This window comes from Branchiostoma lanceolatum, chromosome 1, assembly GCF_035083965.1.
Source record: "Branchiostoma lanceolatum isolate klBraLanc5 chromosome 1, klBraLanc5.hap2, whole genome shotgun sequence".
Taxonomy (NCBI): Eukaryota; Metazoa; Chordata; class Leptocardii; order Amphioxiformes; family Branchiostomatidae; genus Branchiostoma; species Branchiostoma lanceolatum.
Genome location: NC_089722.1, coordinates 31,885,453 through 31,898,390, shown reverse-complemented (window position 1 = coordinate 31,898,390; position 12,938 = coordinate 31,885,453). Strand labels below are relative to the sequence as shown.

The window sequence follows — 12,938 nt, the reverse complement described above, 5'->3', positions numbered from 1 at the left end:
CTGGTTTACAGGCGTCTGAGAGGGGATTTGATTAACACTTACAAGTACACCCACGGCCTATATGATACGACCAACCTTTTCCACTTTAACACCGGACAGAGAATGAGAGGTCACAACCTAAAGTTAACGGTTATGCCCTCCAAAGGGAACAAAAGCGCTTTCTTTTTCACAAACAGAATGACAACTTGGTGGAACAGGTTGCCAGGAGAAGTCGTAGACGCACCAACAGTGAACACTTTCAAAAACAGACTTGATAAACACATGGAACATCACCCAGTAGTCTACAACTACAGAGCATTAGACTGCCCTCACAAGCCTGCAGGATCACGATCCAGTAAACTGATGAGCGGCCTAAATTGGAATATGACCTTCCTACCTTACCAAATGGATCTGATCTACTCTACTCTACTCTACTCTACTCTACTCTACTCTACTCTACTCTACTCTACTCTACTCTACTCTACTCTACTCTACTCTACTCTACTCTACTCTACTCTACTCTACTCTACTCTAGAGTAGAGTACCTCCTCACCATTTCTCCTGTCCATAACATTGAGTCCCTATGTAATGTACAGTTACTCATTATCAAATCTTTCTGGAACTGGATGTAATAAAAAAGTGTAACAACTCTGCACAAGCGAAGCTTCTCTAAATGTGATTAGAACCCGACTGTCTTCCCTCAGCCAATCAGAAGCAGGGATTTCTTGTGACTAAATCCACATAGTAGGGTCCCCCAAGTGCCAGGGGTGTACTAACTAACCTGTCAATCAGACTATCAAGGAGACGCCCATGCACTAACCAACCTGTCAATCAGACTAACACAGAGACACCACCTTTCAGAAGGAAACCAAAGGGATTACAAGACAGCCTTGTCCATATACCAGTTTATTCAACTTCAAACAACAACAATTTCCGAAACACCGTGACTACATGAAAGAAGGGAAAACAAGGAATTTCTCATACTTATTGATCATTTCCAGTTCTAAAACAGTCTACAACATCTAAACTTTCGACAAAGTCTTGGCAAATAAACTGAAGGAAAATGGCAGTCATTTTCAAAAACAGTCTACAAATTACAATCTGAAGTTTCAACAAACTCATGGCAAATACAGTGAAAGAATCTGGGGGTTAACAAAATCAGTTTGATCTTGACATCTTCACAATGAACAACAGAATCAAACTTACGGTTTAGATCAAGACGGGTTCAACTCACTTGAAGCTGGATTTTACAGTCTGGCACTCTTATGCTACAACTTAGTACAAGGAAATTGTCACAAAGAGATGATACAGCCACAGGTCTAGGATGATTTTCAGTCCATTCGCATGATTTAGGATGACATGGGGTGATGTCGGTTTTAGGTTCGCGGCAGCGCTATATTCACATACTGCTGCAATAATAAAAGGCTGGCATCTTAACGTACATCTAGTCGCAGTTCTCAGATCTAGTCGGAAACCGTGGACGGACATAGCAGTCGCTTTTGACGGTGCGGTGCTGACGTCATCATCTGTCAAATTGTCTTTTGTACAGTAATTCACTACCATGATGTACACAGTCTAATCTGTCCAAACATGACAGAGGCCTCTCTGGCTTACTAATTTCACTCACTGTGTCTCGAGAAGTCTTTCCTGAGAATTTAAAATTTACTGTTTTAATATATTAACGTGGCCCTAACAAGAGGTGGAATCTAAGGTGTTACCGCACTGTACCTGTATAACGAAAGTTTTCTAACATCTAAATGCGTACTAACAAGTTCATACAGCACACAGAGGTTTATGAACTATTCACCTCCTGTATGATATAGTATACTACCGGTCCAGCTGGGCAATTTCGCATAATTGCACCAGCCGGATAATTGCACCAAATACGCTGGCAAATGGGATGTGCAGATAAGCGGATTCTACTGTATATAGGGATTTCATTAACTAAGGCTCCAAGAAACAGGGTCTAGACATGCACATGTAAGCCTTGCCAGAAGGATGGCAGGCGTAACTAAGTGATTTATCCAAGGACCAAGCTACACCAAGTCACCATGGAAGTCTTGCAATTTGTCTCTCAGAAGCACCATAACATGGACATGTACATGGCTTTTGGAGTGTTTGCAACCCAAATATCCAAGTCCATGAACTTGAATGCTCTTGTGTAGAATAGAACTACTGAGCTACAATAATAATTAATTGCTTATATATACACCTGGTTGACCTTTAGCAAGTTGAAGACATAATCATGAACAGGTATTCATAGCTTATAATCTATTGAAGAACTGCCTGAGGACATTATATAAAATATTCTTGATCTGCTTCCGAAAGGATCTACTCTACTCTACTCTACTCTACTCTACTCTACTTTTACAGTACTGTATTACTGTCTGTTTCCCCCCCTTGGAGGGGGCCAACAATGACTCCCCTTTGACCCTCCCTCTGAGCTAAATTGAACCATCTGGGCCATGCCCTATTACAAACTCATCTGCCATGCCTCTAATCCTTAAACAAACAAAGGCTGCCTGTGATCCCCAGGACACCAGCTACTGGTCACAGCATTGCTTGGGTGGCTCGCCTTTCAGTGTATGTTAACACCTCCCTGATGTAACAAATTGAATGTACAACATGTACATGTTACATCAAAGTTTATTAGTTATAAAGCCTAAATATAAAGCCCAGTTTTATAAATGTATTATCAACCACAATCCTCACATTATGTGCACTAACTGTAACCTGAAACAAGAGTTCTTTTGCCAACAGTTTCATTTATAGAACGGCACATTTGGGAAAGGAAGCCTTATTTAAAGAAAGTCTTATTTGATAAATTTCGTCTCAAGACAGCTGGGTTGCCCCTTCTTAACTGGCATAATTTGAACCTCCAGGGATTCATCACATTGTTAGTTAGAAATAGCAAAAAATCCCCAAATCACTTTTGAGTACATAAATATAGTGTATGCCCAAAATGTGAATGAAGTCAAATGGCCATGGGTCCAAGTCAGCCACAAACACATGTACATTGCACCAAATGTCAGGTCATTTGGTTAGAATATTATGGGGCACAGGAGTAAAAAATGTACATATTTTGTCTGAAAATAGCAAAAAAAGTCAAGAAGTGTTTGCCAAAGGTGCAAGAGAAGATCTTTTGGCATATGTGTAAGGTACCCCATACCAGATTTAAGGTAATTTGGTTGTTATATTAGGGCACAAAAGCAAAAATGTATATTTTTTGTCTGAAAATAGCAGAAAAGACCTATTTTACACAATTCTAAAGTAGTGTATACCAAAAGTGTGATAACAGTTCTTTTGGCATTTGCCTCAAGGCACCTCTACATCAAATTTCAGGTCATTTGGTTGTAATATTAGGGCACAAAAGCAAAAATGTATTTTTTTTGTCTGAAAATAGCAGAAACGACCCATTTTACACATTTCTAAAGTGGTGTATGCTAAAAGTGTGAGTACAGTTCTTTTGGTGTATGCCTACGACTCCTCTATACCAGATTTCAGGTCATTTTGTTGTGATATTAGGGCACAAAAGCCAAGAATGTACATATTTTGTCTGAAAATAGCAGAAAATACCCATTTTACACAATTCTTAAGTGATTTATGCCACACTGAAATGTGAACACAGTTCTTTTGGCATATGTATAAGGCACCACTACACCAGATTTCAGGTCATTTGGTTGTTATATTAGGGCACAGGGGCCAAAAATGTACATATTTTGTCTAGAAATAGCAGAAAAGACCCATTTTACATACTTCTAAAGTGGTGTATGCCAAAAGTTTGAGCACAGTTCTTTTGGCATATGTGTTAGGAACCCCTACACCAGATTTCATGTCATTTGGTTGTTATATTAGGGCACAGGGGCCAAAAATGTACATATTTTGTCTGAAAATAGCAGAAAAGACCCATTTTACACAATTCTAAAGTGGTGTACACCAAAATTGTGAGTACAGTTCTTTTAATGTATGCCTAAGGCTCCTCTATACCAGATTTCAGGTCATTTGGTTGTGATATTAGGGCGCAAAGGCCAAGAATGTACATATTTTGTCTGAAAATAGCAGAAAAGATCCATTTTACACAATTCTAAAGTAGTGTATGCCAACAGTTTGAGCACAGTTCTTTTGGCATATGTGTTAGGAACCCCTACACCAGATTTCATGTCATTTGGTTGTTATATTAGGGCACAAAAGCAAAAATGTACATATTTTGCCTGAAAATAGCAGAAAAGACCCATTTTACATAATTCTAAAGTGGTGTATGCCAAAAGTGTGATAACAGTTCTTTTGGCGTATGGATAAGGCTCCTCTATACCAGATTTCATGTCATTTAGTTGTGATATTATGGTACAAAAGCCAAGAATGTACATATTTTGTTTGAAAATAGCAGAAAAGACTCATTTTACACAATTCTAAAGTAGTTTATGTCATAAGTGTAAATAAAATTCTCCCTCTATACCAATTTTCAGGTCATTTGGGTTTAATACCAGGGCTCCAGAGCCCAAAATATACATTGTCTAAAAATGGCTCTGTCAGTTATTCAAGGGATTCCTACAGTCTAGCATGGACTTGTTCCACAGTAGCGCCCCCTATCAGACTAGTAGGCCAACATCCTTCAGACTACCAGTCTGACTTAGTTGGACTATGGTCAGAAGCAATGGACTACCAGTCTGTTCCACTCAGACTTCTAGGCTCGACAACTTTTAAAGTCAAATATCTCGACATCCGTATGTGATATGACCAAAATAAAAATGCCATATTGTAGAGGAGAAAATGCCCTTTCCAATGAGCTATAAAACTTTGGTGTTCTTTAAGAAATAAAAATTCTAGAAATTTGGAATTGAGCCACAATTTGGAAAGTGACTTTCCAAATTTAAAGTGACCAGTGTTCATTGTACAAATAGCATTTTCTTATGAAACAGCCTTTAGAACATGTTGGAAAATGATTCAACAAAATTTTCATGACTCAAATATCAGATTGATAATGTTAATATGTCCTTTGCCACCGGTTTACCTAAAAAAAGGCGAGGGTCAGCAGGTTTTTGCAGGGTTTGGTGGGGTAACCAAAAACACATCTTTTCCCTTGGTCTTTGTAGAAGTGGCCCATAAAATCTTTAATTTTAGTAGCATAGAAAATGACAATTATATCTGACTCCTTTTCTGTATTAGGTTATCCCAAAAAGGAATTGTCTTTCAGGATCTGCAATCTGCCTTCTCATGATTGAGAATCATTTAGAGAAATCTCTCGTTTACTAAATGAAAAGCATTATAATAATGCAAAAGCTGCTATGTAATGCTTTGTGTACGTTATTTAGCTAACATTAGAATGTCAAAGTTAATGCATTGCTAACGTTAACCTGCTTTTATTTCTACTTCATTAGATATTCACTTTAAATTAAATGTTTCTTTAGGCCACACCAATTTAATTTCTTGGTTAACAGACATCATTAAAACAGAAGGCTGGGATGAAAACTGCACCAAAGTACAAACTTTCTTCTGAGATTCTGTTTTCATGATGATTTTTCAATCTAGCATTTTTTCAAAAATTCAGTTAAATTGGTGTGGCCTTAACAATGATATCTAAGCACTAACCCTTTTTCTTGGTGTAAAAGTTGAAAGTCTAAGGCTACTGGAAAGCCGAATAATGGAAATCATACTCGACAAGAAAAATACACTTGACAAAATGACAAATTTATCAAAGACACTTCCGTCTTAGTGTCACATCCATGTGTAACATTTAAGCAGGGACCCAAAAGTGACAACATAGACCCGATGCACGGGGAAAATTTTCTGGATGTACGACAATGGCGTACGACATTGACGTATGACAAACCTAAAACAAGAACGCTTTTTACATCCTCTTTTTCCCTGGGTGTATATCTGCCCCGCACAACGTAGGTCAGGCATTTCTATGGCCTGTGATACCTTGTCGTTCACCCTGGATGTAACGTAAATCATACGGGCCATAAAAATGTCTCACGTACGTCACGCTGGGCCGATATACACCCAGGGGAAAAGGGGACGCAAAAAGAGGTCGTTGTCGTTCATCATTGTCGTACGTCCAGAAAATTTTCCCAGTGTGTATCAGGTCAAAGTGCTATAACAAAAAAACTTAACTGTTCTTTCCTGCTTTTATTTTTGCCGTAGACGTTGCCTCCTGTAAGCTCGCTGACCCCTATTCACCATAATGGTAGCCCCCGCCACACCCAGACCCCCGAGCCCTCGTCCCAACCCTCCCACTCCCAGAATCCTCAGCAGCACACCCCCCTGCCTGGAGTCCTGTCATTTGCACAGAGTGAGTAGAGAATTAATTATCACCTCAGTGTGTAAAAACGGAGGTATTGTTTTCTTTTTCTTACTGTTTGTCTTGGTGTGTGCGCAAGTTTGTTCCCGCTGGTTCAGGTCCATTCTGGCAGGATTTAAGTAAAAAAAAGGTGTACTGTAAATGCAGAAATGTTTGCGGGGATTTAATTTCGAGGTAGGGAGAAAATGGAGTGTTCGCGGTGGTTTTGAGTTTGTGTTTGAAACAACAGTAGCGCTACGGTCACATGCTGGAATGGCATTTTGCGGTAGTTTTAAGTTCGCGGTAAAGCGTTCACCAGGAAAACCGAACATAAAACCACAGCAAACATTTCTGCATTTACAGTAACTAGAAATCCTCAATTGATAATAACTGCTGCTGGGCTGGGTGCTGCTGTCAATCAATTTTTTTTGTAAAAAAGATGAAACGGACACCAGTAAAATTGTGTTTCTTTTTCCCAGGCCTGAGTACGACACCGCAAGGTCATGTGATCCTTCAAAATGTTCCGACCAATCAGCTTCTTCATCACGGCATCTACAGCCAGCTGGCTGCTCAGCACCAGGCCGCCCTGACAGGTCGAAGGTCACCGCCGCCCAGAACTCTGACCAGACAGGAGTTCATGCAGGCAGTGGCTGAGCTGCAGAACCAGTGTAAGGCATTCTTATTAGTGCTCAGTGAAATTTGATGAAACTCGCGGGAGGGCCAGGACCGAGGGTGATGCGGAATACAACGTATTGCATTTTATTTATGTCATACCCACCCTAAATACACACAATTCAATGCAAAATGTGCCAGACATTGAGATAAGTTGGTGTCCTTGAACAAAAATTGTAACAGTCGCAATTCCAACAATCGAATCCAGTATTTGAATTTTCAACAGCGGCGTACTCTGCGCACTCAAAATGCATTCTAAATATTGTACATGGAAGCCCATGTGATGAAAGTAGAAGCCTGTGTGATTCGGTAAATTATCACACAATACAGAACACCCATATGGAACGTTTTTGCGGCCCAGGTAATGACATAAATGTAGATATGAAACAAACTAAATGTAGATATGAAACAAACTAATCTGCTGTCTTCATTTATAGCTATGGGTTTCCACCCATACCACGTACTCGAAATGCATTCTAAATATTGTATAGAAGCTGTGTGATAAAAGTAGAATCCAGTGTGATACGGTAAATTATCGCACAATACTGAACACCTGTATCAAACGTTTTCACGGCCCAGGTAATGAGATACAAAATATGAAACAAACTAATCTGCTGTCTTTGTTTAGCTATGGGTTACCACCAGAAGTCGGACCAGACATCCAACCAACAGCAGATGACTCTACAGCAGCACCTGCAGCAGACGAGAGTGCCTTACAGCGCGCACGTTTCCATGGCAACGGTCACGGAGAACCGCGACACGAATCACCTGCAGACCGGTCGAAGCAACGAGAATGAGTTGCTGCAGCAGGGTGCCACGGTGCGGGTGCAGGTGCCTAATAACACAGGTGAGCACCTGTTACCATGACTACAGAGCCACTCCAGGGACACCTGTAGGAAGAGTGGCTTAGGCTGATAGATACTAAAGGATGAATAATCTACTAGTAGCTGATTGGTTGGTTGGTTGGTTGGTTGGTTGGTTGGTTGGTTAGTGGCTGATTGATTGATTGATTGATTGATTGATTGATTAGTTGATTGATTGATTGATTGATTACACTGTAAATAGATAATACAACACAGTGTATTTTGTATCACCTGTAGCCCAAGTATGACATCAATACATGCTCTGTGATGTACATATACATGTACTTGTAATGATTCCTCTTACATATGATCACAAGGTACTGAATTTACTTTCATATCAAAAGCACCACATCTGTGTCCACTTGACTATTTGTATGTATAGATGTATTAGACCATATGAAAGTCGCTGTACTTTTGTTGTGTCAATAAAGATTTCGATTTCTAATAGAAGACTTCTTCTAGCGTGTGTACTCCAGCGGTTAGCAATCTTGCCTCTGGAATTAGAAGCCACGAGTTCAATCCCGACTGTTGTCGCTCACCCGACATGCACGCTACCTTAGGACAGGACGTTAATCCGTGGTCCACTGTTCATTGTGCTTGTCAAAAAGAGCTAGGGGAATTTCCATGGTACACGGTTTCCAATGAACCTGTAAATACTGTACATAGGTTCTGTCTTCTCTGTCACAGCCAGTGAAAGAATAGCTTTTCCGAATCAGTGAGCTAAACTGGGTTGAGATTACTGCACGTGAATTCAGAAATGTTTGCAGTTTTCATGGCGACTATTTCACCGCAAATCTAAAACCACTACAAACATTTTGTCCAATACTGTAGCAGTATGCGTTTATAGCACTGCCGCGAACTTAAAACTACTGCGAACGCTACATTTTCCCCATAGCGCGAAATAAAAACCATGCGAACTTAAATGCATTTACAGTACTTTATTTTTCCTTTTCCTCTGTATGCAGGTATGGTGATCTACGAGCATCAGGGTAGTCAGACAGTGGCAGCTGAGGAGACCGTCATGTCCACCAGTGAAGACCCCATGGACACTTACAATGTTGCACAGGAAGTTCACGTATCTACATCCAACATGTGAGGTCGTCACAGACAACCGCAACCCTTTAGTTGTTTCTTTGACGTGTGTCGTTTGTTTGTTCCAGGTTTATTCTATTCCCAACTCGTTAGATGTCAAAGTAATGGTTAACGTCAACTCACATAATTCTGCCAGGTACCCTAAGCTTGACACACTGAAGTAGCCATAAGGCTACCCATTCTCTATTTAGTCCAATTAGTTGGTTACAGGGTTAGGCAGCTGGGAGAAGGTTAAAAAAAAACATCATCATAAAGAGACATACTGATGCATTGTTCACCTTATGCCTAGTACTTATATAAGTGGTACATACATGTAGGTCAGCAAGTTTCATCACTGTTTCGGTAGCAGGGTACATTTTTACCCGGAGATGTTGCTAGCCCTTCCCCTTTTACGTGCTCGAGGCACCTTCTAAAACAAGGGACCCCCATTTTATGCACCTTCTGCAAGACGGGTACAGCCCCAACCAAGATGTCCTGACCCAAAATTGAACCTGGGTCTCCCAGTTACCAACTACTTGGAACCAGGACCTCCACTGAGAGGATGGGACTAGTTGAGCTACAGGGACATCCCTGGTAGCATCAGTCAAACCGGCCCCATGTATGCAACCTTCAGACAGCATGGTGTCAAGACATTCTTGAGAACCCTAGTCAACAAACCATCAGTCCCAGTCAGAAGTGTGCCTCATTGATGCCATTTCCTGTCACGGTAATTAGTTCTGCTCCACCTTTAGTTTGAGTAGGGAAAGAAGATCGGACTTTGCTACAGTCTGAGGAGCCAGAATGATAGATGATGATTAATGATCATCACAGTAAGGTAGCATTGATGCCAAATTACCAAGAGAACTGGACCGAGATGGCATCAATGCCCAAAATGCCAGCACTGAACACCACTTTCGCAAGGGAGCCTCAATTACTCTGTTTTCTTTAATGTGTCAGAGTTAGGGTACTTGGCAGAATTAGGAGTCTCAGAGTTTTCCCCATTTTCACTCTTTTATTCTTGTAGACTGGTGTTCTTTTATTTGTATCTCGTTGCATTTTGTGTCCCGACAATCATACTAATTGTTAGCTTGAAAACATTTTGTCATACAAATGTTACTTGATATATATGTCATTTCGCATGAAATTGTTGCAATGTTAAGATGATTCAGGGAGTGTGCCATGTTTAATATACCTACAAATGATTTGTGTACATAGAAACTTGATATGATCCTATATATATATTAAATATATGTCAGGGTAGAGACTCCGATCTGGTAGAATGAAGCATCACTTTATATGTTAGGGTAGAAATTGTAATCTGGCAGAATCACTGATTCTAGCGGTAGAGATCACGATCTGAGATCACGATCAGGATGTGTTAAGGTAGTCTTCCATTTACAAATTCTAAATTACAAGTAAATCCATTGGTCTAGAGTGACATTAGGCCATGTTGATTTGATTATATGGATGACATCCTCTGGGAACCCCAAAACTGATGCGAGCATGTGAATAAAAAAGGTTTAGCAAAAAAAAAGTTGCCTTCATCATGGAATCTACGTTGTCAGGAAGGTTGAACAGATGACTTAACACAAAGAGTATGGTATAGCAATTGATAGATTCTTCATTTACATTTCTTCACATCCTCTTCTTTGACTTTGGAATTGATTTTGGCGATTCACAACATTAGTATCGTTTTCCAATATTTTCTTTTGTGCAATTTACAGCATGGGTTTAATCATTTTGCAGCTGCTCTCTACGATTTACAGTATGGTGAAAAACGTTTATTTTTATTTTTTTTGAAATCGGATGAAAATTGATGCACGCACGGATGTCATCATCATACAACCAAATCAACATGGCCTTAATCAAAGTTTAAAAGTTCTGTCTTTTCAGCAAGTGTCTTTCTTAAGATTCTGTTCGAAAACACTGTTGAATAGTGATCTCTACTATCAGAATTGGCCATTCTACCAGATAGTTATCTCTACTCTTTTATATACGTTATACAAAATAATTCAAACAACTGGATTAAGTCTATAAATAGCATCGAATTGTTGCCTGATTTATATTGTATAAATTAAATGTAGTTTTGAAGGTAAAAACATGTTTAAAAGATTTGAACGTGGAGTTTCTGGTAGTCAAAGAAAATGTGCTATGAGAAATGGCAGAAGACAAGTCTTAAATCATGCTAGTGAAACATGTACTAGTATGTGCTATGAAGTACTATGTATTGAGTACTATGACCATATGGCTATACATAATATATAGGTCCAACTCTTCTTGGTTACACCCTATATATCGTACCTTAGATGCTTGGTTTAGACAACATTGTGACTTGGATTTAAATTTTGATGTTTGTAAGGTGCAGGAACAAAGCTCTGATTTGTAATTCAAATGTTGATATGAGATTTTAAAATGTACAGATTTATATCATAAGTGATTACTGGTGCTAAACATATTGATCATGCTTTGATTGTATGAGCAATGGTGTTCAAGACATGAGATTATATATTTCTGTAGGGGCATTGACACCTGTCTCGAATCATTATGACACACTTCACTGATTGGTCAAAGAGATAATGAGATCCATGTTGCCTGTTAGTATATCAAAGGCAATCAAAGCAATATTGGGGCCCAAAAATGGAAATTTAAAAAAAAGCTGAAATCTTAATGGCAGTAACATTTAATAACATTGTTTAGCACCTTTGCGTAATAACTTTATATTTTGAGCATTTCAAAACCGTGTAAAATCGTACCGTACCCTTAGTTTCGCGAGCCTGCTACTACGGCCGAGAATTTCGGTAAATTCTCATATCACGACGTCATATTTTTGCATCATGGACATTGCTATACATTGTGAAAGTGTTGTTTTAACTAATCATGTATAGAAATGACTAGATAAATTGACTTTCAAAATTCGATTTACGGGCCCTAATATTGCTCGGGTGTCCTTTAAGAAGAAACTCAGCATCCAGTGTGATCTGGGACGGCTTTCCTCATAGCAGCAGGAAGAAGTATAGGTTTTATCCAAGTTGTCCAGAGTATGCAGGAAATGTTCATAAAGGAGTTGCAATATTTCACATTACAAAGATACCCTCCCCAAGGTTCTGAATAGGATAGTCCTGAAAAAGTGTTAGTAGGAAAAGTCCCCAAAAGACACTTTTATTTGGCAATAAGAAATGAATTCTGCTTTAAAGACTTACCCTACTGTTAGTAGATGGAGATTTTCAGGACTCAAACTGTTTCGTTGCTTCCTTTCCATTTCTTCATGTATCAACAAAAATGTAATACTGATTCATCACATAATGCAGTGTCAGTACCAAGGTAAGGAACTGGAATAACCACTCTTTCAGTACTAAGAACAGAGACATATGACTTTGGTATCACCACTTTTTCAGTGCCAAGGACAGGAGCATGACAATTTGGTATCCCCAGTTTCAGTACCAAGGACAGGGATATGAGAATGTGGTATCACCACAGATTCAGTGCCAAAGACCAAAACATGAGAATTTGGTATCCCCAGTTTCAGTACCTAGATCAGGGACATGAGAATTTGGTATCACCAGTTTCAGTACATAGATCAGGGACATGAGAATTTGGTATCCCCAGTTTCAGTACCTAGATCAGGGACATGAGAATTTGGTATCCCCAGTTTCAGTACTAAGGACAGGAACATGACAATTTGGCATCAACACTGACAGGATCAAGACGTTTTGTGACCTGCAGAAAAGTAATGAATATAGTATCTCCTGGTAATAGAAGCTACAATTACAACTGTATGAGAGGCAAAATGTATTGGAGTGTTTTGTGAATTTGAAGTATAGAGTAACTTTTCGCGTGCACTAGCAGATATACTGTTTCTATTGTTATGTATGAAATGATATACAATACACCATCTAAGAAACAATATTATATGTTACACATCGGGTATGTTTTTGTGTGTATGCTCTTACAAAATAAGTACAAGAACAACAACTAGCTGTATTGGAGTCACACAAAGACAAAATAGAAATTTGATGTCTTACATGTATTTCTCGAGATTTAACCAAATAGAAAAAAAAACTCAATCGAACTGC

At 39.2% G+C, this 12,938-nt stretch overlaps 1 protein-coding gene across 3 annotated transcripts in view; it reads left to right on the top strand.

The window, feature by feature from the left end:
- The window catches only part of LOC136449065 (hepatocyte nuclear factor 1-beta-like), a 31,702-nt gene extending 20,311 nt beyond the window's left edge, over nt 1-11,391 (top strand). For 2 of the 3 annotated variants that reach the window (XM_066448877.1, XM_066448869.1), the window contains exons 7-10: nt 6,124-6,271; nt 6,739-6,927; nt 7,560-7,778; nt 8,760-11,391. In XM_066448877.1, the coding sequence (XP_066304974.1) occupies nt 6,124-6,271; nt 6,739-6,927; nt 7,560-7,778; nt 8,760-8,890 (687 nt within the window). In that variant the 3' untranslated portion in view covers nt 8,891-11,391. Of the gene's footprint in view, nt 1-6,123; nt 6,272-6,738; nt 6,928-7,559; nt 7,799-8,759 lie in introns of those variants that run through there. The other variant, XM_066448887.1, reaches the window with a different exon arrangement.
- Nucleotides 11,392-12,938: the final 1,547 nt, after the last annotated feature.